The sequence below is a fragment of the Lampetra planeri genome, chromosome 2 (genome assembly GCF_965212315.1).
Source record: "Lampetra planeri chromosome 2, kcLamPlan1.2.h2, whole genome shotgun sequence".
NCBI lineage: Eukaryota > Metazoa > Chordata > Hyperoartia > Petromyzontiformes > Petromyzontidae > Lampetra > Lampetra planeri.
The window spans coordinates 28,286,270-28,313,522 of NC_136108.1; the positions used below are offsets into that span (position 1 = coordinate 28,286,270).

The window sequence follows — 27,253 nt, forward strand, 5'->3', positions numbered from 1 at the left end:
ACTTAAGAGTCTTTACGTTGGGTTTGGCAGATGATAACACACACCCACTAGTCATAAACTTAAACTCAGGGCTGTTGCAAGATGGTGATTGAAGCAAAACTTGCGATTGGCCGAGACACGAGTTTCCTTTTTAACAAAATCTTGAAGTTCACCTCAAGAAGATCATTGTTGTGGAATCTGATGGTTAGTTACAATTAAGCTGCAGTGCGATTTCCTCTTTCCCCATAGCCCATTGGCCAGCTTTGCCTGTTTGGTAATCAACAAACGCGTCCGATGAACACTATCTAGATGACATCTGAATGAAGGATGCTGATAAACATGCGCATCTTGATTTGGAGAAGGCTGCAAGGGCTTGCCTTTGGGAAGTGGTTGAATACCAACCGCTGTTTCCACAAACCATGGGGCAATGCAATTAACATCTCAATGTATTTTCACGTAGAAATGTCAAAAAATACAAATGCTAAAACGTTTATGTCGGTCATTATAACAGCTGCCATAGACGGAAGAATAGTTGTGGTAACGTTTTCTTAACTGTGCTTTCCATTAGTGACTCCATCTTGTTTGTCAAATGAGATTGCACTGATAGTACACCTTATCGTATTGATGTGCCCTCTGGGTATTGTTCAGATTACCAGCCATAGTCTTAGGCTTCGATGTCATTCATGGCACCTAAAATGATACAGCTGGAGGGTAACTAAAGGATAAACGTGTCAGTCACGACAGAACACTGCACATGCTCATCGCTGCAAAACCGACGCTACCACCTTTGCACTCCACTAAGTGCCTGTAAAAGGCATGATGCACTCGGGGCCTATTTCAGGGCAATTATTGTCAGACATCGTCATCGGCAACAGTTACCGCATTAGTTTCTATTGTAAGAAATATGTTGCCCAAAACTGGACAAAGTTGATTGGTGTTCCTCTAGAAGGCAACCGAGATGGAAACTTCCAATCAAGTCATAAATATATGTCACGTGACTACCCAAGGGCTATTTGCTCTGCAGTACAGCCATTTTTCATCAAGTGCCCTATTAAAAAAAAAACTCAGCTGTCATTTGGCTGAATAAAAGCTATATTCTTTGATGCCACTGCCATACCAAGTTCAGTCCATGTGCCGGAGTAAGATGAATTGTGGGGGAGACGAGGTAAGGACAGTAAGGACCATGAGTGGACTTCGGCAGGCCAGGCCACGGATGTGTAACGAGGGATGATGATGATGACACGGTGGTCGAGTCTAATGACGGAGCGGCATCCAAAATCAGGGAACACGCCCAAGAGGATGTCCATTGCGGAAATTAAGCGATGGAATCGACTCGGCCTGGGGGGGAACATGACGTCCCATCACATGACCTTGAGAGATGGAAACGGCTTGGCAAAGGCCTTCATCCAGCAGTGGATAGACAATTGCTGATAATAAAATGATGAAAAATAAATTTCTACAGTCATTAGTGTCAGTTTCCCTGCATTAATATCTGATATACCACAATGCACCCGAGTCATGCCAACTTCACGTGAATAGCATTTCAATACAGCAATGCACAATTCTCGAACAGACTCAGTCTGCAAGGATTTATCGAGGTTTTGGACGGACTACAATGTTGTGCACAGGACAGGGATACTGCGATGACGTCAAACGTCAATCCATGTCAGTTATCTGCTGCCCTTTGCTGCACAGATCGTAGTAGATATCAAGAGCGACTTTAATTACCTTCTCGCCTGGAACCAGAATCTGATGCAGCAGCGGTTTAACAAAAAAATGTCAGTCGGTGAGATGGAATACGCAGCGGGTTGTCTACATAAACGCTTTCCATTTCTAAGTCACGCTGAAAAAAGAAAACGCAGTATGGATATTGCATTGCAATACATTTTTCTTCCCAAATAAATTGGCCGGGCGTGGAACAGGATGTCAACTATACGTTTGGAGGGGCTCTTGAGCTCGCACTTAATTTTAATTTTTTACCTACGTGACTTTACCGAAAAAACCCAAGAATATGAATCCTTGCAGTCACGAAAGCTTCAAATCTAGAACTTGTAGAGAGGTTCTACCGCCAGTCAGGGTTGTGAGCAAGCAGTTGTAGGGCTGTACCTTCACCTTACACGCGCGTGCGTGTGTGTGTGTGACAATTGTTTGCGATCACAAGAAAATACCATGAGCAATGATTGAAGATGGATCGGAGTCAAAATTGAGACAATTAACTTAAAAGTGAAGAGCAATATATCAATGTGTGTAAAAAAACTAATTTTTCAGTCGAGTGCATGGATAATTTATATAGATACCGGTATAGAACACTGAATACAAATGAATATTGTGCAAAGAAGCATAAAGAGGTGTTGCACCAGGGATTACGCTGAGAGACAGAAAGAGAAAAGCATGGACCAGAGAGAAAATGCAAATCAGAGATGTCATGTTGACTGAAGGAAAGTGAGTTTGGGCAGGACACATTGCTAGAAGGGATGATGATGATGGCTGATGGTCAAGGCTGGTGATGGAATACCAGGCAAAAGACATAATCTGCTCAAGAGGTGACCACGATGGAGATGGAGCGATGGGATGATCTCATGTGAAGGAGCTGGATGGATTGTGGCGTTTCACGACATTTGTGCGATTCATCAACCCTTGCTTCCACAGTGCTGGGGTACAGGCCGTGTGCAAAGCCACCACTGCCCAGTATTGGCCAAACATCCAAATGTAGAACTCTACTTCAAACTAAGGTCTCTGCAGGACATCCCTGGTTCTCAGTGTCAGATCCTTTGGGTAGACTCCAGTCATAGGAGACAAAGCCATTTAAAACACTACCCGTCTGACCCAATGCAGGTTTGCCAGAGTGCATTGCACCCACGTCGTACTTGCAGCGTTGTAATCATATGTGGAATGGAGTAGTTCTATCGCAGAGTCTGTCTTAAAACCAATTGCATTTTAGAGTGTAATTTGCTCGAGGAATAGCATTAATTATTCCACTTGTTTTAGAATAGCTTGGCACGAGTTGCATTAAAAGAACAGCGTATTAAAAAACAGCACACGGCGTAGTCATAAAGCAAATACTTCATGAAGCTATCCAGTTAGAAAAAAGTAAGGATCCTCCTCAACTGCTTTATATATTTGTAATTTTATTTAATAAAGTGGCAGAATGCACAATGCACAACGCACACGGTGGCTCATAAAGGCCATGAGCTGAATACAAAAAATAGCTTTGTTTGCCAATTGACAGCAGAGTATCGAACGAAATAATGTTACCGTGCATTCTGGCACAATTCGCCTTTGTTGAAATCAGGGCGCCGCCTGCGATTACCGTGCGCATGAGTCACGGTAATTTTTTTCACGCGTGCGATTATTTTGTGGGCCGAGACACGCACACCCTCGCCGGCTCTGCCGTGCGTCTACGCGGAGGAGGCTGCTCTCTGCATTCTTAGAGGATCGGCTGAGCATAAAGTTAAAGCGAAAGCCTCTCCCTGCATATTGCGCCCACGTCACGGCGGGCAAAGGGGCCTTTCTCTTTTTGACGAGGATTTAGACGATTCATTCACATCGGTCGGACGAGTTGGGAGAGATGAGATCGCTCACGCTTTGCCCGAGCACACACAATCCGAAGACGCTTGGACTCGTCATGAACATGCCAACCGGTGGGCATGGACAGCGATGAAGAAGACATCCACCCTCGGTGCTTCACAGTGTCGACGAACCCCGCGCTCTGCTGGTCCTAGTGTGCCAAGGTTCGGGAGCTCGGATCCACGTGTCAATGGTCAACCCAGCCCATCATCCCCTCTGTGATCGGTAACACGATTACCGCTTGCTGGGAAGTCAACGGCGGTCTTTCTCATGAGAAACTGGCTCCTAAATTTCGATTTAAAGCTTTCGTGACTGCAGGGATTCATCTTCATGGTTCTTTCGGTAAAGTCACGTAGAAGGGAAATAATAAAATAATAAAACTAAAACATAAAATAAAAAATAAAATAAAAAAACTGGTTCCTGGGATACCAGGGAAAGTGGGCACTGCCCCAACACTCATTCAAACGAGGAGACATTTTGACTTCGACTTAATAAAATTGAGAAAACTTGAATAATTAAAAAAAATACTTACGTATGTTTCCTTTAAATAAACAAATTACGAATTCAACTGAAAACAGTACCCTGCGCGAGTGTAGTGTTAAAGTAATTTGTATAATGTTTACTTAAGTTGTCGAAGCAATGGCTGGATGTGGTGTACGCATACCTGTCAACCCCTTATCAGTGCCTAGCTTATTACAGACCAATTCAGACCTTATTGGTCACCCCTTGCCCCTTATAAACCTCAACGTTCATCCTACAAATTCTCATCACGAGGGAGAAACACAAACAAATAGATACAAAAAAATGTTGCCCGTTTTCAAACGGCTGTACGCCGTATGGACCTGAAAACTAAAAATGTCCCTGTCCAAGAACACGGGTAAACCGTATGGGCTGACAAATATGTGTACGGGTCTATAATATTCCAGTGATGTGGAGGTTGGTGGTGGTGGATCAAAGCTGACCAATCACATTCATAAGGTAACCAAACTGAGATTTAATTCCTGCAGGAGAACGCACAGCAAGCAGGTTGCCGGATCATCTCTACAAAGTTTTAAGAGTCGTCACTTTCTATCCGCATGTGCAGCCATTTGTTCATATGTGAAACCTACTGGACTTCTGTGAACAAGAGCTCTGTAGATTTCGATTTAAAGCTTTCGTGACTGCAGGGATTCATGTACTTGGTTCTATCGGTAAAGTCACGTAGAAGGGAAATAATAAAATAATAAAAATAAAACATAATAAAATAATTCTCACGACGTTTCGGCCACAACGCAAGCAGCCGTCCTCAGGTGAAGAACATGTCTGTCGGGGAGACAGCGTTGTGGCCGAAACGTCGTGAGGATTATTTTATTATGTTTTATTTTTATTATTTTATTATTTCCCTTCTACGTGACTTTACCGAAAGAACCAAGAAGAAGAGCTCTGTAGCTCATCGGATTCCTCCAGTCTAAATAAACGATCTGATTCTTTTTCTGGATGAAGGCCTCCCTTTGCCGTGCGGGTCCATGGTGTGATTCGACCATACTTCACCATGCCGGCGGGGTGAGCACAGACGTGTGAGCAATGAAGCACCGCACAACAACAACAACAACGTCTTTCCTGCATTGCTCTTTGCTGCTCACAGCGTAGCACAGCCCCCCCGCCCCCACCTCAAAAGGTGCCCTTGGCAACCTGGCATACACGGTCGCCCATCGTCCGTGCGTTATCGCGGCTCAACCGTGGGTGTCAAAGATTTTATGCTGCACATTAGAAAAAAAATGCTCAATAAAGAATCGGCCAAACATCGTTCTGGAGGACCCTGGTGAAAAGATTCTCGAGACTCATTATTTATCATCGATTATTCAACTCTTAAATGCCCACGTGTTTAAATTTGTGTAACGTTCTACGCAATGGGTGTACACGATTCCTGCTGCCCCGAGAGGCGGCCACATTCACCACGACGTTAAGACCAAAGAATCAATTCTATATTTGCACGCGACTCGGACTTCCACGAAAATAATTGCGTTTGTTGCACTGTGATTTCATCCTCCATGCACCTAGCTCCCCCCCCACCCCACCAACCCAGGTTTCCACTGTGTAGGGATCCTTGTCAATCTCAGTGGCCGATACAATGGGAGCCATCTCTGCCGCCGCTGCTTCTCCGCGTCGGGAGTCTCCGCAGGAACGGACGAACGAACGAACAAATCAATGAATGAATGAATAAATAAAGTGTATCATGTCTTTCGGCGGTGTACTTCATTTGGGCAAATAAACCAAGCACAAAATGGAACCCTCTAAAGTAGCACAGTGGGATATTTAATTTATGCAATCTGGCTCGGTCCATTGGCTGCTAAAAGAAACACACGGGCGCACAGCACCCACCACGGATTGGATTTGTGCGAGACCCAATGAACTTTGAACTTGGGTAGGTGCACGAGCCACACTGGAGTGCAACCCCTTGCTGCATTGATGCGCCACTGCACTCTGCAAATGGCTCACGAACCCTTGGGTAAGCAAGTGGTGCAAACACGGCGATGCCTTTCAAGTTCAAATACAGCAAAATGAGCAATCTCACCTTTGTGGGAGAGAAAAAACACACACACAATCATGTCAACGAGCCTGTAATGTGGTTGCTGAGACACATGTTTGGACAGCGATCGGAATTGCAATGAAATCTTGAGCCAAGTGGCCTCATTACACGTGAAAATAGCTGTGACTGAAAATGGCCGCATTCATAAGAAAAATGTTGCAGCATCGCTGTAGAGTTTCCCTTAGTTGTCGATGCATACGCATGCAACCAAACAAACAACATCACCGAATAAGCCAGCCTACGATGTGTTGCAAGCAATCTATTGCTGCATTTTCGCCCTCTTGAAAAACAAGATGAGCCCTTGCGTGGGAACACAAGCTGCTACGTCTCTGTCCCGTGCTGAACACCAGGCCACTCCGCTGTTGGGATTCAAAAGGTGGGAACCAGTGAGAGGGCTCCCTGCTTTAACAAAAGAAAAAATGCCACTGCAAAAAGCACTGGTCCAGAGGGCTCAATAAGCTGACCAATTACAATGTAATGTTATTGTATTGCTTGTGGTGCAAGAGACACGTGTCTGCTTCGTATTTGTTACATGTCGCTATGGTCGAATACTTGCGTTGTGTACAAGTGCTCTAACTTCGCAGAGTGTGTTCCGTGTGACCGGGGAAGTACAGAATGATGCACTTCACCTGGCCACGTTGCCAATAATCATCTTAGCATAATTTTCATCATCATCATTAAAAGAAAACTTGTCACTGAAACAAGCAGAGATGTATGTTTTCGCAATTGTAAGACAAACTCAAAGCTGATCAAATCTTGCCAACAACAAACACATGAACTGTTGTTGCCAATGCAATAACGTTAACTCATCTGTTACTGGTATCAGTGTTTGTGTTTGACTTTCCTTAGCCCCCCCCCCCCCCAAATCTGTGCCTTCGACGTCACTCCATGAGATGACGATCCCGTTCGGAACATTCGCAGACCAAATGCATCACCCCTTGCAAGAGAATGGCCCACTGAAGGGGACTTAACAGAACTATTTTGGAGAACCCCTTCAGTGATGCTATACGCACTCGAGGGGCAGCACTCTCCCGCAGGCGCTTCTGGAGAGATATGTCTGTCGCATGTCACTCAAGCCAATACAGTACAGTCTATATACAGGGTGGCCCAAAAGTCAGGACACAAAAGGTTATTTCATTTATTTTAACACTGGCATCAAAACATTTTAGTTGTTTATTCTTTAAGTTAATATTTTATCTATTATCATTATTAATATATAGCATCTTCTTATTATTCCCGTGGAGGTCACCTCAAATCCATCGATAACAAAACTCGACCAAGAACCGTGAACGAATTGAGACGGAGGATAATTGATGAACGTTCAAAGACGACACCTTGTAATATTAAACAAGCCCTCAACTCATTTCAAAAGGGAATTCATGCACGCATTAACGCAAGCCAGTTAAACATTTTTGTTAAAAGAAATGAAATAACTCTTCGTGATATTTTTTTTGTTTATAAACGTAATAACCCTATGTGTCCTGACTTTTTGATTCACGCTGTCGAATAAAAAGGTAAAGGGGGCAGCCCTGCAATTGCATGCTCAGCCCTGCTCATGGTGGAAGGGTTCCCACGAGAGGGATCCCTTTAGAGGCCAAGTAAAGTGTAGCCCACATTTGTATGTATGTACAGGGACTCCTCTACTTACGAATTTTCGACTTATGAACTTTCATAGATACGAACAAGCCTGTCCGTATGTCCAGTTGCCTGTTCAAGACTCGTCGCAAAATATATGGCGTTGCTTGTTCAATGTCATTACCCAGAATTCCCAGCATTTCTGCCTGGCTTGTTTTGAATCCAAAGGACCAAAAAACTTAAAGGTTTACTTGAGTGTCGGCAAATGTTCACGATGCTATTGCCTGTTATAAGTTGATTTATGAAGAGAACAGAGTAGAGAGGAAACACGAGCACCAAAGGGAAGTAGCATCTACACCTGGATAACGTGAAGACCCAGTGGCATCTACATCTACATAACATGAGGAACCAGTGGCATCTACATCTGCAGAACATGAAGAATGAGTGGTATCTACATCTGCAGAATATGAAGTATCAGTGGCATCTACATCTACATAACATGAACAATCATTGGAATCTACATCTTTAGAACATGAAGAACCAGTGGCATCTACATCTGCAGAACATGAAAAGCCAGTGGCCTCTACATCTGCAGAACGTGAATAACCAGTGGTATCTACACCTGCAGAACATGAAGAACCAGTGGCATCTGCATCTGCTGAACATGTAGACCCAGTGGAATCTATATCTGCAAAACATGATGAACCAGTGGTATCTACATCTGCAGGACATGAAGAACCAGTGGCATCTACATCTACATAACATGAAGAATCAGTGGAATCTACATCTGCAGAGTGTGAAGAACCAGTGACATCTACATCTGCAGAACATGAATAACCAGTGGCATCTACATCTGCAGAATATGAAGAACCAGTGGTATCTACATCTGCAGAACATGAAGACCCAGTGGTATCTACATCTGCAGAACGTGAAGAACCAGTGGCATCTACATCTACATAACATGAAGAACCAGTGGCATCTACATTTGCAGAACATGATGAACCAGTGACATCTACATCTGCAGAACGTGAAGAACCAGTGGCATCTGCATCTGTAGAACATGTAGACCGAGTGGCATCTATATCTGCAGGACATGAAGAACCAGTGGCATCTATATCTACAGGAGATTATACAACTTTTAAGTGTACATGCCGTAAAACACGTTTGGAATCGACAGACTTCTGGAGCCAAACTCGTTCGTAAGTAGAGGAGTCCTGTATGTTGAACTTATTTCACAACCTACGTAGCCAACCATACTAATCAGCGGTGCAGGGGGAAGGACAACAAACTGAACACAACAACAATAAAGTGAACACAACAACAAGCAGTTCTAAAGAAATGAGCTCTTGAGAGAGAGCCAGCTCCCTCTGGAGAGTCGTTTGGGTTGCTCTGCCACGCGAGCCAGACCTCTGAAAGGGGGTAGGAATACCCACACTTTACCCGACAACGTGAGACCTGCCGATAGACTAAATTGTGGTTTATCAATTTAAACCGCTGGGTGGACAGAGGGGGAGGGGGGATTTAAATAAACTTGCACCATTGTTTTGAAACGGCTGTGCTGCGAGATTAGGGTACATAAATAACTCTCAAGAGCAGGAATGTCACCAATTTAAACGAACACCCACATTTAATTAGATAGTCCATCCTTCTCAGAGTTGGAAATCAACCAAATACCATATAGTGAAACCCAAATTTGCATGTTTTTTGTATGTATGTTGAACTTCTTTCGCCCTGTACGTATCCAACTGCGCTAATCGGAGGTGCGGGGGAAGGCCAACAAACTAAACACAAAAAGCAGTTCTAAACAAATGAGTTTTCAATCTAGATGATGTAAAAGTTCGTAGCTCCAGTGGCTTCCCAATATCGGAAGGAAGAGCCTTCCAGACGGCCGCAGAGTCACTGGCAAATGAACGGAGGACCCGTCAAACTCGTTACACTTGAGAGCCCATTTAATCACGGGTGACTGCCTAGATCCAAACCAAGGACCTCAGTAATGGCGGCTCAGCGCGTCTGACCCTTGAGCCGCCCTGTCTCCTCCATCAGAGTGCTCTTACATCACGACCATTGAAAACTGTTGTCTCTTTTGTCAGTCGAACAAGCTGACCGTCCTCTCCCCGCTACGAAGGAGGACCGTTTAAACGAACAAAAAAGTACGGCACAGTATTAATTGTTGAGGCAGTGTTAATGATGATGATGATGGTGTTGCAGGTTGTCGTTGTTGTTGTTGTTGCTGGTTAATGCGTCTCGCGTTCTTGTGTCACGGTTTTTTCGAAGACAATTTTGGGGTAGAGGTTCTTGCGGCACCCGTCGGATGCGGGTGAGATTGAGCTTGTCAAATCTTCTATCAACCCCAGCCAGCGATCGTTGCTCAACCCACATGAGCCTACATATCGTAGTTGACTAAGCCTTTGTGTTTACAATCATGCCGTATGTATAGATTTAATGCGCGGCAAAAATCTTGCTCTACTTTAAACATAACTACTCCTCTGCCAATTGAACAAATGAAATGCACGGCTGTTGTGGGAAAATATAATTTCTATTTTTTCAACAGATTAATGCAAATAAACACATTCGCTTGAACGATATTTAAACTGATCGTTTTAAGTAATGACAGCACCAAAAATAAATCTAATTGCCACATTTCGTTACAAAACCGGGGCCCTTACTTTAAACGCATGCATCATAAATGTCCCGGAAATGTAGGGAGGAGGAGAAAGGCAATTAGTGATCTGCAAAGCAGGGCTCCACGCTGGAGATGTTTTTTTTGTCACCAACCCTGCGTAGACATTCCAGTCACGAACTCTGTTCAGCGCGATGCCATTCATGCCTCAATGACTTTCCTCCGAAGCTCTTTAGTACTAATGAAGGCAAGTCAGGCACATTGTTTTTTCTTCATAAAAAAACGAAATACGTACTGTATACGATGTTATTTGAAGACAAAAAACATGCTAGCAACTTCCGCTCATGATTACCCGCAAAATCACTCGATTGGGATTACGCAAAGCAAGCGTGGCAGCCCCGTACGCTGTGAAACCTTGGTAGAAACCTCTTAAAAGAACAGTAGCGAGGTTTGGTGAACAGAGACTCAAGCGAAACAATTAACATTGTATCTCTCTCGCTCCAGAATGTGTGATACATTGGCCAATGTGTCAATTTCTAATCTATTCTTGTTATACCTTTATGACAACCGTCGTTTAGAATCTCTCTCCATCTGTCTGTCGTCATTTTTTTTTACTATTTCATTTTTCTTAAGTCTATGAACTCCTGCAACAACAAGGGAGTGTTTTATTGCTCTGGCTGTAATTTTGCACAGACATGCTGTGTATTGAGATAGTGTGTTAACTCATGCGGGGAAGGAACTATTTCCCTTCCATTGTTTATTTTACTGCTGCACTCCTCATTGCTGGCATCAGCAGTTTTATAACAGCTCGACAAAAGAAAATGGACGTTAAAAAAGATGCAATAAAATTGTTACGGGAGTTGCTCAATGCCGTACTGTACGAGATTCTGCTCATTTTCCATATGCACGCATTCGTTTGGGACCATCTTAATACCTAAAACTTGATAACCTCCGCTTGAAACGTTTCGCAATTTTTGCGTGTCACAGGGCACATCTCCTAGACATCGATTAGCCATGGGCCATGACGAATGAACATCGCGTTCTTATCAAAGGGCTGAAACTCAATTCGGACTCTTGTTTTATGACCTTCAATACATGTTACAAAACACAGCGGTCCTCTGTGGAAGGCTAATTATAGGCACTGTGAATGAAGTTCACTTGAACAAGTGCCTTGCATTGCTGCCCCGAAGGGGTTTTGAACTGAAAAAAACAGCATTCCGGTGCAACGTATTAGAGGGCTCCACTGTCAATTTTCAGTCGAACAACGACTCCGCCCGCTTCTGTGTTTGCATGGTGGCTCTGTTATTTAAACCGAGTCTACAACTTCACATCACTGGCAGAGCGAGTAGACAAAATGTGTTTTGGTGGTGGTGTGTGTGTATCACTTTCCATCAAGCCTGACCAACAACCATCGATCGCGCAAAAAGCCAAATCCTGCAAACGGCGGCAAAAGGCGATGACTTCGATTGATCGGCCCGCTGTGTTATAGCGTCCGCCAATCGGCTCGTAGAGACAGAGAGCAGACGACGCCAGTGGCTTGCGTGAAAAAGGCGGCCCAGCCATTCGGAGATAATTAGTTACGGCCTTCAAATTTAACCAAGACACCCGAATGCAATTTACAAACGCTCACGAGTGTCGCCATCGTCATCGCTCCGAATAGGAGTTAACCAAACTCTCGCTCGGCTCGGCTGAGGTCTCCAACAGAATGACGAGTGGGCGATGGGAAATCCCACGGTGGGGTTTTTTTTAATGAATGCCCGCGTGGTCTCAGCCGCAGGGGCAAAACGAGCGGCGAGAAATTGTGAACTTTCCAATGGCGCGCGATCGTTTGTTGAGAAACCTGCAGGTGATTGAGACAACCACCCCCCTAGAGATGGGGTGACACCGCACCTTACATCAACTTTACATCAACCACAGGCGCTGCTGCTGCACTCAATACCACTCGCCACGTGCAAGCTGGCAGCAGTGGCAGCACAGGCAATGGAGCCAACCAGCCAGTGGGACCTATGCAGCTTTTATTGATTTTTTTTCAATTCCCCCCCCGCCCCCTGTCATAGTTTGACATTTCAGAATTGTAATTGAATCACGGGAGGCTTCACAATCAGTCGGTTTGCGGTTTTAAAGTCCAGAGGTGGAGCACTTCCACTACCAAGTTCCGCACACGCACACCTACCGCCCCCACCAAAAATACAAAAAGCCCAGCACGAATGGACTTTAATGAGGGCTATACAGCTCGAACGCTTTCAGAAACGCGCCTCCAGCTACAGAGACACTCCAGCTGAGTCTGCAGGAGAGAGCGAGAGAGAGAGATCGCGTGACCTGAGACCGGAGGTGCAACGTGAAGAACCTGGAGACTGCAAAGCAACGTGGGGGATGTCTTTGTGTGGCCCCATCGCGATTCTAATGGTCGTTCCTTGCGAACAAAGCCACTTTTTTTTTGGTGTGGCCACGGGTGACCCAACAACTTGTACTGGACGTGTTGTATCGCGGGTCATGCGCTTCCCACTACTCCCCGTGCCCTTCCCCAATCCTTTGCTCAACCCAACGGGCGAGAATATTCTTAAAGGATGTGTCCCTTCGGTTCACACAAGGGGCTCGCAGATGGAATGATTTTTTGTTTTGTCCAAAAGCTCGCTCATTTTGACGCTACAATGACCGTGCCCACTGAGGGCGGAGCAAAATGCATCGCTTGTTCGAGTAATATTGGATGCTTGAGTTCACGGATACACGCATTGGATTTTGCGTGCGTGAGAGAAGAGGTGCGTTTTGTTCTTCAAGTCGTATATGTCGCACGTAATTGGTTCTCGTCGATCCCCGCAGCCACGAGAGAGGCGATACTATTCACCGCGACATTCATAGAAAATAATTGATTGCTGAAACGAAATTGTGGAACCGAGGCAATGTGATGTGCATCAATCCGTCCACCACGCGTGGCTAATCAAAGAGCCAGCTTCGCCTAGTGTACTGAACAACATCTGTACTATCGCAGGACACCAATGAAGTGTAGCCTAACAGCTTGTTTGGGCATTTGCGATCTGATTTCCCAGTAAACAAGGGGAAACGCATTGCAGGCACTCATCGGTGCAGTGAGCATTGGTGACTACAGCCTTAACACACGTTTAGAGCAAGTGCTGTTAGCGAGCACCTATGGAGGCTGGTACAGCAACACGAGGGGGTGGGGGATGGCCAACACCACGCCCGGCCGCCTTTGCCTCCCCAGTAATCAGTTGAGTTTGAGTCAACTTAGGAGAGGCGCAGGACTGGTGCAAATATTCACAATTGTTATTGGTTCTGAGCGGGACTCAAACTTGGATCGTCGTGTTTGTAGGGCAGTGCGCTAACCGCTGCGCCACCGCTCCCCACTACAACCAACACCACTACCATAAACATTGCTCCCACCACTTTTGAAGCCACTACCCTCAACCAACACCACCACCACCACCTTCACTACAACTGCTGCCATCCATAAGGCAAATACCAGCACCATGGGCGTTAATTCTTCCATCAAGATCAACACCACCACCAGCACTACCACTATCAACAGAGAAACCACCACAACCACCGGGACATTTGCAAGCCTTTGTTTTTGTTCTTCTTTTTAAGCAGTAAGGTTATGATATTTCCGTGAAAAAAAATATTTTAAAAGGAAATATACGATTCTCTTTTAAACCAGGTCAGAGAGAGGGCATCACAGGACAGTTCAGTGTTTTAAAATGCCCTTTGAAGCAGATCACCACCATGTCGGTGATTTATTGAAATATCTGCGTGCCTTTTTCGCTTTTATAAGGGATGGACTTAATATCAATGGACCTCTAAGCCACCGTCATTGGCAAGTCCTTGATCGGGCTAGTGAGAAAAAAATCCCTTTAAGCCTTTGTTAGCTTATTAAAGCAGTGTCAATACAGCAAGAGAACAGAGGAGTGCAAAAGTAAAGAAATCAAGGGTTCAATAAAAAATATATAAATTCTCCTATCTGATCTTTGGCATTGGAGGGTGTGCACCGCATGTCGTGTTTAATTTTTAAAGATGAGAAATGAGATTGTAATCCTATAACTGGTGACTTGACAGGAACCATTTTGTGTTACCAATTAACCCCTCTGATGTTGGCGTGAAGATGCATTCACACAGATCTCTCTGTCGAGGGAAGTACAGAATGTAGGTTTTAACCCCCATTGTAGGTTTTTAACCCACATTCTCTTAACTGGCCGAACATCCAAAGTAGGAGTACCATTCAGCAAACGAGTTTAGAAAATCCAAGAAGGCTTTTGCGAGAAAAATAAGGACAATGATTACTCCAAATGGTGCCCAAGATAATGAGATTGGAAAAAAAATTGCATTTGCTTGGCTGCATTCAAAGCAGGCATAATAAATGGCATATGGTAATAATCAATGCTGCATGGAGTATTGATGTTTTAGGCATACTTTCTCATTTAGAGTCATCAAAATTGAGTGAATACCTTAATTAATTTTAGATGGAAAACATTGTGAAACTTGGCATTCTGCGTTTAATAAAACAATTGTCCAAATCAGCCATTATCTTCCCATATTTTTTTTAAAAAGGTTATTTCCCTAATTAAATGTTTATTGCGCTATCGTTACCATGTCACCAGGTGAAGCATCCATTCTGCCTTACCGCAAGTGTTAAAGAACATATATCCCTTGAGTTGACCACACACCCAGGGCCATACTGTTCCAAAAACCCTGCTGCAACGAAATGTTTTCTGGATGGCAGCCAAATTAAGTGAAAACTTAAAATTCCGTGCGATGACTTTCATATGAAATCATCTTTGAGCCTTATACGTAAGAACACAGTTTAAACCCGTGTGGCTGAAACATGTAATTGAGCCGCGGATTTCAGCGGCGTGGGCTCACCGCCTTGAGCCATGACCAGTCTGGCCATCTCACACACCATGTCTTCTTAAAAGGGACATTCATTAACAGCACGATACATCACATATATTTTTCTATTATCTTCAAAGTTCTACTTGTTTTGGCATAAATACAACCGCTGCATTACCTTTCAGTTTGTCAAAAGCAGGCTAGCGCAAGCCCCGTGCCAAATGTGCGAATGGAATACATGCTGCGTTGCAGAAACAACTTGAAAACAAAACACGAAGTGGTGCGAATGATTAATGTGGCTGAGCACTTGGTGTGACATTGCTGTTAAGCATGGCAAATTAATTAATCGTATTATTATTTAAATCCTAATTAACACAATGTTTCAAGGTATGCTGTAACCACACGACGGCGCACGGATTATGTAATAATGTATTGCATGAGTGTATGGGGGCAGAGATTGATTGAAATGGGTAGTATCCGAGCATACCTCCCCCATATTCCCAAAAACATTGAATTATGCATTTTAGAAGGAGATTAGTAAGACAACACATTCAATTGTGCAATGATAATGAATGTAGTTTGTGATGTCTAAATCCCACGTTTAGAAAACAAAGCATATACAAGCCAAATAAATAGCTTTAGCTGTTTACACCAGGAGTCAAAGTCAAATCGACCAGGGCCTGACCCAAGTTTTGGCAGACGATTACAATTAATCCAACATTTTGGGAAAAGGTGCCAACGTCTTGGCCTCTAAAAAAAAATCACCAAAGTAATTTTGTTAAGGTTGTGAATTTGGCCGAGGTGGCTGGATGCCTCAGGAGTCGGACTAACTGAGACAACACTGCTGAGATCCTGGGATTGAACCTGGACAGCCACACGTTGTAAAACGATTTGGTGTTGCATTTCCTTTAACTGAAAATCTATCTCCAAGAACTTAGAAATGTTGGTTTTGATTGGCAGGCGAGGAACGTTCTTTGCATGGCGCGAGAAGGCGTGCCCTGGGTGTGGATAAAGAGACCTACGGAAGTGACCTCAGAAGTAGTTCTGCGACATCAACTTCTGGAGCCATTATTTGATGCAGAGTGAATGCAGTCTAAAATAAATATGCGTAGGATAGCTAGGAATGTGAAAAATACGAGACATTTTGATTCACCTGCTGGAGTCCTAGCATCTCACATTTTACATTCAACATCTCATGTGGTCCAACCGATTCCCTCGGCCTATAATGTGTCCCTTCTCAAATGGGCATGGGATGGTGTTCATCTCCATCAACAGCCTGAGTTGTGTTGATAACGCAACATTTCAATGGAATGTGACTTCCCACTGAGATTAAAACTCGCAACCATTTGATTTAAAGTTGCACACTGTAACCACAGTGCAACCTGGCTGATTGGAGATGGAGTAAGCTTGCACGATTTAACAACGTTCCTAATTTCCATAACTTGGTTAAAGTTCACTGAAAGGGCATCGGCGGATTAAGATGGGAAAACCCCAATTAAAGTATCAGAGAAACGATTCATCTTCTTGGTTCTTTCGGTAAAGTCACGTAGAAGGGAAGTAATAAAATAATAAAAATAAAACATAATAAAATAGTGAGAATTATTTTATTATGTTTTATTTTTATTATTTTATTACTTCCCTTCTACGTGACTTTACCGAAAGAACCAAGAAGATGAATCCCTGCAGTCACGAAAGCTTTAAATCGAAAGAGAAACGATTATCATTACATTTCCAAAGTTAATCTAAGCAATGCATATTCAGAGATTCCTCGCTTCACATCGTAATCATTTCGCTCGTGAATCGTTCCTATTTCAGCAAAACTGTACAACAGAAGGCCCTGCCCCAGCTTCTCTCGCTATTGTGTGAGGGGGGGGGGGCACCAACACAGTGGCGTGGAGCATAGTATCGACAAGGCTAGATTATTGCAACTCACTAACTCTACGGGACGTCTGACAATAAAACCAATTTACCAAGCTGCAGTGTGTACAAAAGTCCCTGGCACGTGTCGTGATGGGTACTGCAAGATCCGACCGTGTCCGGCCAGTGCTCGCTGAGCTGCATTGGCTTTCAGTTGCCGAATGAATACATTATAAGGTCGCACTAATTACGCTAAAAGTGCTTGCCACAAATGAACCACGATGCCTTGCTGTTCTCGTCAAGGAGCATAAACCATCACGTGAACTCCGGTGATCCTTGCAGTAGCAGCAGCAGCAGCTTTTGGCTAGCCATCGAACAAAGGCAGTCACTGCATTCACTGATTCGCGCACTTTCAGATGTGCTTCTGCAGCCATCTGGATCGCTCTTCCTTCCAAAATTAGAAAGCCACTGGAGCTATGCGCTTTCAAATTTAGATTGAAGACTCGTTTCTTTAGAACTGCTTTTTGCGTTTAGTTTGGTGTCCTTCACTGCACCTCCGATTGGCACAGATGGCTATTAATGTGCGAAAGAAGTTCAACTCAACATACGTACAATGTGCCACTAACGAGAGTGACATTCTGGCTGTTGCTTTATGAGGTTCGTTGTAATTACTGGCGAAACACAGTACTCGAATTATAAATGTCGTGGGTTTACTCTCCAAAACACTGGTGTGCTGAACTAGTGACTAACTGGCATGTTTGTTTATGTAAACCTCTATTATACCTACTATACTCACCCAGCAGTGTCTGTCCTTAACGCTCGTGACGTCACCCCATGTCGACCAGCCCCCCTCATCCATGATCATGAGTGGGTTACGTCCTCCACATGGACCCCCCCCCTCATTAATACTATGAAAATGTGACGTCACTCCACATGGAACGCCCTCCCTCCTCATTAATAATCATGAGCAGGTGACGTCACTCCACATCGAACAGCCCCCCTCGTTAATAATCATTATAAGGTGACGTCCTCAAAATGGACACTCCCACCATTCATAATAATTAGCGGCTGACGTCACTCCACATGGGGGGCCGAGGCGCCTCCTCCTCCCCCCTCCTCGGCGTCAACTTACAACCCTCACTACAAAGGCAGAACCCTCACGTCACGCGATCTCCGTAACGCTATTGAGACATCGAAGTAAAAAGGACGCCGTGATGAACAAGGGATTATAATCTTAAAATGAAATAAGTCTGTGTCACCGCGCCCTTACTAATTGCACACGAATTGATGCAATGAATATCACGTGGCGGTCTGCTTTTCGCTTGCAAGTTTCAGATTTACTGCAATACACCCGTCCTTGGACGGGCAAAAGGCTAGAGGATAATATTTGTCACGAAAGCCTACGCGTTGAAGAGAACTTGGGCGGACCAAGGGGACAACTGTCTACAACCGTTTCTTTTGCATGCCTTGTGAATTCAGATGATGGGTAATGCATTTCGTTTGGCAGACACTGCTTTGCAGGAGGGTGTCGCGAGAAGATACGACAACATTTGCTTACGAACCTCGAGGCTGTATCGCTTTGTTAAACGAGTTAATTTCTCAAGACTCCATTTGATAAAAAAAAAAATGGGAAGAGGGGTTCACAGCATGTGACATCAAGGGAATATATTCCATATTTGATGAATGCAATAATTAAATGCTTATCGATATCCGGATCATGGAAGTGTTTCCATTGCTTCCAAATTATTTGAACGTAATTAAAAGACACGAAGATGCATTCATCAAAGATCACTGACATTCTAATTATCCAAAGTCCAACAAGTCGTACCTTGCACGCCCTTGCCACGGTCATTAGCCACATCCTTGGGAAGGCACCCTGGCCTCGGGCAATCATCCGTCCTGCTGGCGAGTGGAGACGCGGGGAGGGTAACCGGGAGGATGCTGCACGCACAAGGAAGCGCCACAGACAGCTCCCCTCCATGGGCACACTGCAGACGTGGCCCCAACACCACACATCCGAAGCGTCCACTCTCAAGCCACGAGCACAGGACCCCGCATCCCCCAGCTGAAGTGACGGAGCCCAGCACAATGTCAAGCAGAAGGAAATCAACCGATAATTCCGAGTCGCCGCCCGCGGGCCCAAGACGCTGGTCCTCGCGGCCGCTAATCCTGGAGATCTGAACCTCTACGTCGTCAGCGTTGGAGCGTAGCAGCAGCAGCGGCGAGAGAGCGTTCGTGGCCGGCGAGCACGGCTGCAGCACGTCCCCGCCGGTGCCCGGTGCGGTCCAGGCGGAAGACGTCCCATTGCCGGCGGGCAAATGCAGGTCGAAGCTGCGGACCGCGACACGGTAATCCCGGCAGCTCTCTTCGTCGCTGGCGGCGATCTTCAGGAAGACCGAGTACTTGGTGGGATCCGGGTTGTGCACGATCCACGTGCAGCTCCCATCGCCGCCCCGCGTGCCGATCTCACGCGAGCCGAACGAGCCGCGCAGCGCCTCGCCGATGGTGGAGGTGCACGGAGGAGTCGAGGTCACCGTGCTGGAAGCGCGAAGGAGAGCCGTGAGGAGGAGGAGGCCGGACAGCAGCGCGTGCAGGGCCGCCCAAGGAGGACCAAGCCAGGCGGGGCTCATGCTTGGTCATCGCAACCTTGTGGAACAGAATAGAGAGAGGGGGGGGGGGGGAAGGGGGGATATGAGTGATGCCAAGTGCTCATGGGCAGCAAAACAGCACCTGATATAACGTCGACCTGTGACAAACACCTGTCTGGGTTTGATCTAGAGAGGTGTTTTGGCATTTGACATATTTGTTCGGGTGGCAGGAAATTGATTTCTACCAAGATATGGTGATATTGTGTTGAACTCTATTGTGAGATACTGCACGGTGTTGATATACCTAGGCTGATTGAGAAATATGCCTGGGTTTGATCTCCTGGAAAAGTAGCTACCCGAGGTTGGATGAGTATGTTAACTGTAAGCAATACAAACTGGTGAGCATGGCTTACCTAATTAAAACCAGGTCTTATTTAGTTATCGCACTGATAGACAACAATAGGCGTCTTGTAAACATACTATCCCCTGGTGTGGATACATGGGAGTGTATTCATGCCCTCGTACTCAAATCAGCATGGTGCTCATTTTTGTTCGTAGTTCTGAGCCAATCGTGAAACATTCCACGTTCCTATGGCAGTGAAGAATTATTTTTTTCCCGGTAATACAACCTCTGTGGAGGTGGATTTTACACGTTGGGTGTTGATGCCAACATGTATTGTTATGATGTCAAAATGCATTGGTGTGCATGTGCGACTGATGAAAAGACGAGGTTTTTATGCATTCCTCACAACACGCTCCAACCAAGTTGCCCTTAATGCACCAAATCTCATCGGACCACATAGGTCTTAGCAGAAATGTGCCTGATTAGTACTTGGATGGGAGACTGCTTTGGACTATCATGTGTTCTAAAACAATTATTACCATTTTTATTTGACCAGATAAGGCCCACTGAGCTGCATAGCTATTTTTTAGAAGCAACCTGGCCACAAAAGACAGCTCAACAAAGTGTCTCATCACTTGGAAATATATAGCAGTCAAATACTCTAAACTCACGTTGATGATAAACGTGAAGGGAAAAACCAGAGAACCTGCAGAGAAATCCACACGACCACGGGAAGAACATGCAAACTCCAAATATATAGGCATCAGGGTCGGGATCGAACCCGTGACCTGTGTACCGGGCGAGGTAGTTAACATCTCACCACCGTTCTAGACTTGCTCTGCAAGGTTGGCAGGAGATGGCAGCAGAACAACAAATTATTAAACCCATGCACGTGAATCTTTGAGTATGATATATTCATGTGCGTAGGCTTTCTCCGTGTCCTGTGATTTCCTCCCACATGAAGTCAAACGCTCATGTTTGGAATTGGCAAAACATCGCAATACTGGAACCTTCTGGGGAAAAAGTATTGAGACTCAGGGAGGCTTACTGGGTAAGTGACAGACATTATTACAATATTATTACATATTAATTCACTGATAAAGCATAGCTAGGCTATCATACTGGTAGGAACCTCCTGGTTACACCAGCCCACAGGGGATTATTGTGTCCGTCCTGCATCCAAAAATGGGAGGGGAGGGGCTGAGTGGGGAGGGGAGAGTGGGGAGGGGTTGGGTGGGGAGGGTGTGGCTGGGTGGGGGGTGGGAGGGGTGGGGCTGGGTGGGGAGGGGCTGGTCACCCCGTGGTGCCCTTATAAAACTCAACGTTTAACCTACTCACGCCGGCTTATGCCCGCCCTCACAGTCGGCCATATTTGCTGGAATACACCACGCCGCCGTTGACCCTGGCCATTGACCGAGCAACCCAACGTTCCTACCAGCTCCCTCCGCAGGAATGTGTTTATTGCAAACAGACAGATGTGAGAATTAAGTAGTGATGGCGTAAAGGATTCGCTGTGGTGAATGTAGCGACCACTGGTGGCTACAGGACTTACATGAACCCATTACATACAACAAATTAATATTGAAAAAGATGGCATCTTGCACAAAGTATTTGATGAATGTGTAACAAAGTGTCGTGAGGACCCTTATTCAGTCGCAAGCACTCTGACCACCGTGCAATGCAGCAGCCTACTTTACTTTCTATACTTGATTAGCCAAACAAATAATTCCGGTGTACTTGCGATTATATAATTGGGTGTACGATAATGTCTAATTTCCTGATATTGTATTCATCCTATGACTAGCTACAGACAATTGTAGCTTGAATTAAGTATTTCAATTACATTTTAAATGCATGAAAGGCACCTTTCAAACATATATACATATCTGTTCCTCTCTAGATTTTTTTTTAACCAAAAGTTAATTTAGTGATATAATACGAGCAATGTGTTTGTGTTGTTCTTTTAAAGATAAACCATTGCAAGATAAAATGTCTCGAAAAAGTCGAGATGGCACAGATTTAAAATGAGATGACCACCGTGCAGGCTGGCTGCAAATGTAGGCAACAAATTTATTTTAGTTACCGATCTAAATCACGACCAACAACATGCAGGAGACTCAATACAGTATCGATCTAGTCGAGCACAGTTCATTTAAAATGAACTGCAACTACAGATGCTGCACATAATCCCTCTTTTTTGTTGGTATTATATTGTCCTACAATACTCAGCACTGAAGAAAAGGAGCTTAACCTGCGTCATCCCGAACGCTGGGCCGAGTTAAATACTTCTTTTAGCAAAAGCATGTTTTGAGACTTTCTGTCCAATGATGCATTGTGCACTCTTTCTGTGTGGACGCGGACGTTGAACTTATTCAGTACGTAGCCAACCGCGCTAATCGGAGGTGTGAATGCACGGTGCGCTGCCCTGAAAATGTTTTTGTTGCAAAAATGAATCTTTGTTAGGAAATTTCACACTCTTAAATGATATTTGGGCACCGCTCAACTGATTATAGAGGCCTTGAGCCAGTGATGTTGGGGACCCATTTCTACGGAGGACAACCACTGTTGGCTTTTCTGCAATGCGGTACCTATGGTCTTGGCTCAACAGAGATGATGGGTTCAATCGGCTCCCAACTGGGATTTTAACCCAAGAACCCGGGGTGCTCTGCCGCAGTGCCACCCAGTTGGTTAACTAAAGCTGGATACTAATTACAGTTGGTTTTCAGAGCATGACCACGCTCTGGCAGATGAGTTGAGCTTGTTATGAAAGCATAGCTTGTATCGTTAATTTAATTTACTCCCTTGCTAATGTATATCACATCTTAGCTTTTATATTCCTCGTATGAATGCAACTTAGGGCTCTTGACCAATACAATTCATAAAGATTTACTGTCTAAATAAAAACTATATTTTCGTGGCTCATGCTAATTTATAAACTTTAAATTAATGGTTCATTCAGCACTTTTTTCGTCACTAAAACATTTATAATGGATGAATACTCTCCATCCGGTCATGGCTATTCACGCGTATAATCGGTCACGTCTGGTCATTTAAATTTATCAAGCATTTTGTTGATTTGGCCGTTTTCACAGAACGTGCATACATCACCGGCGTCGCCAGGCTTTCGTCACGCTTTCAATGCATGCAATTAACCCCCGAAGCACATCAACCGCAATTCTATTGCATCACTCGCCATTCTGCGGGCGCCGCAGAAACTATTCATTATTCACATAATTGTGCAACTTGCGGAGTTTCTTTTTCAAATTTAAAGCTTTCGCGACTGCAGGGATTCATCTTCTTGGTTCTTTCGGTAAAGTCACGTAGAAGGGAAATAATAAAATGATAGAAATAAAACATAATCAAATAATTCTCACGACGTTTCGGCCACAACGCAAGCAGCCGTCCTCAGGTGAAGACCAGGTCTGTCTTGCGTTGTGGCCGAAACGTCGTGAGAATTATTTTATTATGTTTTATTTTTATTATTTTATTATTTCCCTTCTACGTGACTTTGCCGAAAGAACCAATAAGTTGCGAAGTTTCGGTTCACAATTGTGCCCCCACCAGGAGGAACGCGTGCCCCGAATATATCCCCGAATAAAAATATGGGTTTCATGGAAGAACCCCGAACGTCGAACACAAGGGGTGACAGCAGCGGCACAAAGACGAAAGGCAAGTTGTTTCCATCTTGGGAACCCCTAAGAATTGAAAGAACCCCCATGAAACCCATGACTCATAAACCCACGTGGAACAGTGCGTACAGCGATCAACACAAGCGTGGAGTCGTGCACAGATTCCCTAAGTGAGGAGCTTTGTCTACTTCTGTGAGAGAGCTTTGATGGGCATTCGTTAAAGCTACAGTTCATTATATGGCGTGAATAACATCATCGTCTATTTGTGGAATAAACATGTTGCGAGATATTTTCACGGGGTGGTCAAAATTTAACATTTTTGAATGAGAAATTAAACAAACGTTATGATCTATGACAATGTCTAAAATGAAGTCTGACATCATATCTCCATACGGAAAATATGACAATCACGTCAAGAGTACCGTACTGTACAATAGTTTAAAGTTGACCTATTTAACAATCCTGGCACTGCCACTATTCAATCACTGCTCGGCTCACAATCAAAAGGCAGCAACTTATAATCCCAGCCAGGGGGCAGGTCAAAACTAATACCACTTTGTGGTAAGTCAGCAGTGATTGTTATATCGAGAGAATGGTACCCGCACCATGTGAATGTAGAATAATTATCACCACTGGTTCAGTGGTCAATAGATACGATTTTCACCTCGACTCTTGTTTAAGCAGAGAGAACGTGTGCCTTTCACTTGACATTGGTTTTAAGAGATGCACTTCTTGATACTACATTAATATCCATCCATTGAATAATTGGATGAAACAAATTATACGGAATTACGTTTTGGATTGAACATTTGCCATTAATTAAAACGCTCTCTCTATCTCAGCCAACTGTGAAAGTGTCTTCATAAAGAGACTAGTTTATTGTGATGAAACACGCACACACACGTGCTCTCGTTTCGAATTAATCGGATAGAAAACTACTCCACTGATGCTGTGACGTTCGAGGTTTGCCGGTCATTTCGTCTTCAGAGCACGTGTGCGTAGTAATGTATGCGGTATTCTTCTCCCCGAATTTATGGTAATGAGCCTTGCAGAAAAAAATATAAACTCGCAAACGTCCAATTTTTTTTAAACTCGTGGTGATGTTCAGCTGGAATCCAGAACATTCACGCAAAAGTTCAAGTCACTGAATTGGAATACAATACATTGAAGCTGACGTCAACGTGCTGTCAATTGTTAAGTGCCCTTAACGTCTGTCGAACTTTAGAATTCCTGAATAAAAATCATGGCTTGCATGAAAAAACGGGGAAATGTTCAAAGCAGCACGGGTGAATTAAATGTTAATTTTACAACAACAATAAGAAAACTCACACTGCTCAGCAACACTGCCTTAAAAAATAAACAATTCGGCAGCGTTTCAGGCAAAGGTCCTCTTGATCGCACATGAAGAAGAACCAGTTGGCTGAAAAATTGCCGATTATAATTTTTTTCCTCTTCATCTAAGGCGGTGCTGTTGCCACAAACTGCTCATTGTGCTTGCTCACCACTGCCCGCTCGGCATCACCACATCATTTGTCACATTTTCGTATTCAGTTTGACCTCCAACAATGTAGATGCTACTGGCTCAAGCTTCGAGTGCAGCCTCGTTAGAATGAGTGCGCTGTGGTACAGGGGGGTATATCCTCCGCTGCTGGACCGCATTAATGTGTTTTTTTCCTTTTCACAAATATATGCCTTATTATTATTCCCGGCTTCCAATCTCTGTGCCCATTATGATTCTCCACAGCAGAATTTCATTACACGGAATTAAAATGGGATCCACGCGTTGCGTGCGAAGATGTACGCAATTATGCATACACGTGAAAAAGTGAACTGTACACCGTATACACATGCAGCACACAGAATAGCCTGACTGTCGGGGCAATGCTGTTAGATAGCAGCACTGAACAGGGTCCACACACATCGCATGAAGGGGTGGTACGGCAAGCTCCACACACGACCACCTTTGTCTCCCGAGCTACAATGGTTTACCTGCATCATGGTATTCACTGAAGGCCCCAGGAGAGGTTCTGAGAGCGTTTGCCACTGATATTAGCCATGTCCGGAAATGAAACTGGGTTTGCAGTGCGGGAAGCACTGCTCCCCACACGTCGACACACGTACACTGACGTACCAAGTAACCTACATGTGTGCATTTTATGGCGACATTTTAGATGTGCAAAAAGTGCACAAATTCATCGATTTGCGTCGATTACAGAATTCGTAATACGTGCATCAAATCACACGTCGGTGGGTGTTTACGCACCGCACCAGCTGCTCATTTTTAGGCTGAGTTGATGTAGAGGAGGCACAGGACAAATTCTGATATCACCAGAGAAGAGATATGAGCGATCGCTGGCAAGATAACTCAGGTGGCCCGTGTTCGTCGCGCTACACTTCTACGCCGTCACCCTCGGCTTTGGGTACATTGCCGTGGGTGTCATAAACACGACCGCATCCACAAGCAGACACCTCGGTGGTGCTGAAACGGCAACTGTTTGGATTCTCCACACGCAGAGATGGCCCCGTGGACGTAAATCCCTGCAGCATGAGAGCTCCCACCATGAAGGTGACTCGAGTGGACTATATTTTGTCCTGCGCCGTTGCGTGTCTTCCCCCACACAAAAAAAAACACTGCGCCGCCCATGTCTGCGCAATAATCGAAGACCATTAGCGGGCAGCACCGCGAACATCCCAAGCCCGCTGTCACATTAATCCCGCCATTGTGGGGAGGCAGGGGGATCACTGCCTAGGCTACTGCTCCTGGAGGCAGGGAGCTCGGGTAGGGAGACGGTGGTGGGGGCGGAGGGAGATATTCTCGGGATGCGAAGTGATGCTCAGATTTTAACCGCAAGGATCAGCGGATACAAATCGCGATTTTGCATCCCGGATTTAATGCATGCCGATCCGCTCAGATGCGGCAAGCAGCTTTTCAAAGCGTCCGTGGTCAAACCTGCAAGAGAGAACGTGCCATGCGACCTCCTGATGTTGTTTTTACTTTTCTGTAGGCAAACAGAGGCATGTGGATGACACGATCAAAGTAGACTGCCACAGCGAATGCTGTGATATATTCCCTAGCAGCAATGCTTTAGGTGCCACTCTTGAAATCAGTGACATGTTACTATTTCAATGATGGGATCTTAATAAGACGCGAAAAAAGGAAAACACACTATCGCCACAGTACGCAAGCAGCTTAGCCATGGTCGGAATCTATAAAACATTTAAGTTGTCCTTTTCAACTGCCCATGATTAATGATACCCATTGACTAAATTCAATGCATAAAAATGCAATACGTGGAAAGCCTGGTGGCTGAACTCTGACAGGTCAAACACCACAATATGGGCACATTTACATTGGCGTCATTGTCTGGCCCAGTCTTCACCTGGGATTAGAAACTACAACGGAGGATGGTCCCCTGAAGAGGATTTTGTAAAACAACACAAGCCAAAATGAGCGGTCATTTTGTTCGTTGTATTCATGTGCAAAATACAATGTTAAACATCCCAGAAGCCAAGGGGGGGGGCAGGAAGTCGAGACGATGGTGAAATGTTCTCAAGAAAGTCTATGACGTCACTTCCTGGTTCTCGTTCAGGTGATTAAGTAATAGGGCTGGACTGGGGCAATATAGGAAATTGTTTTAGCATGCATTGATCTGTGCTAGCTCCCGACTCAATTAAAGAAAGTGTTGC

The 27,253-nt window shown here is 44.8% G+C and overlaps 1 protein-coding gene across 1 annotated transcript in view; it reads right to left on the reverse strand.

Annotated features, from left to right (window-relative positions):
* Positions 1-27,253, reverse strand: part of LOC144730876 (adhesion G protein-coupled receptor B3-like) — a 196,335-nt gene that overhangs the window by 135,173 nt on the left and 33,909 nt on the right. Inside the window, exon 2 of the mRNA XM_078611678.1 lies at positions 18,835-19,652. Within this exon, the coding sequence (XP_078467804.1) occupies positions 18,835-19,636 (802 nt within the window). The 5' untranslated portion in view covers positions 19,637-19,652. The remainder of the gene's footprint in view (positions 1-18,834; positions 19,653-27,253) is intronic.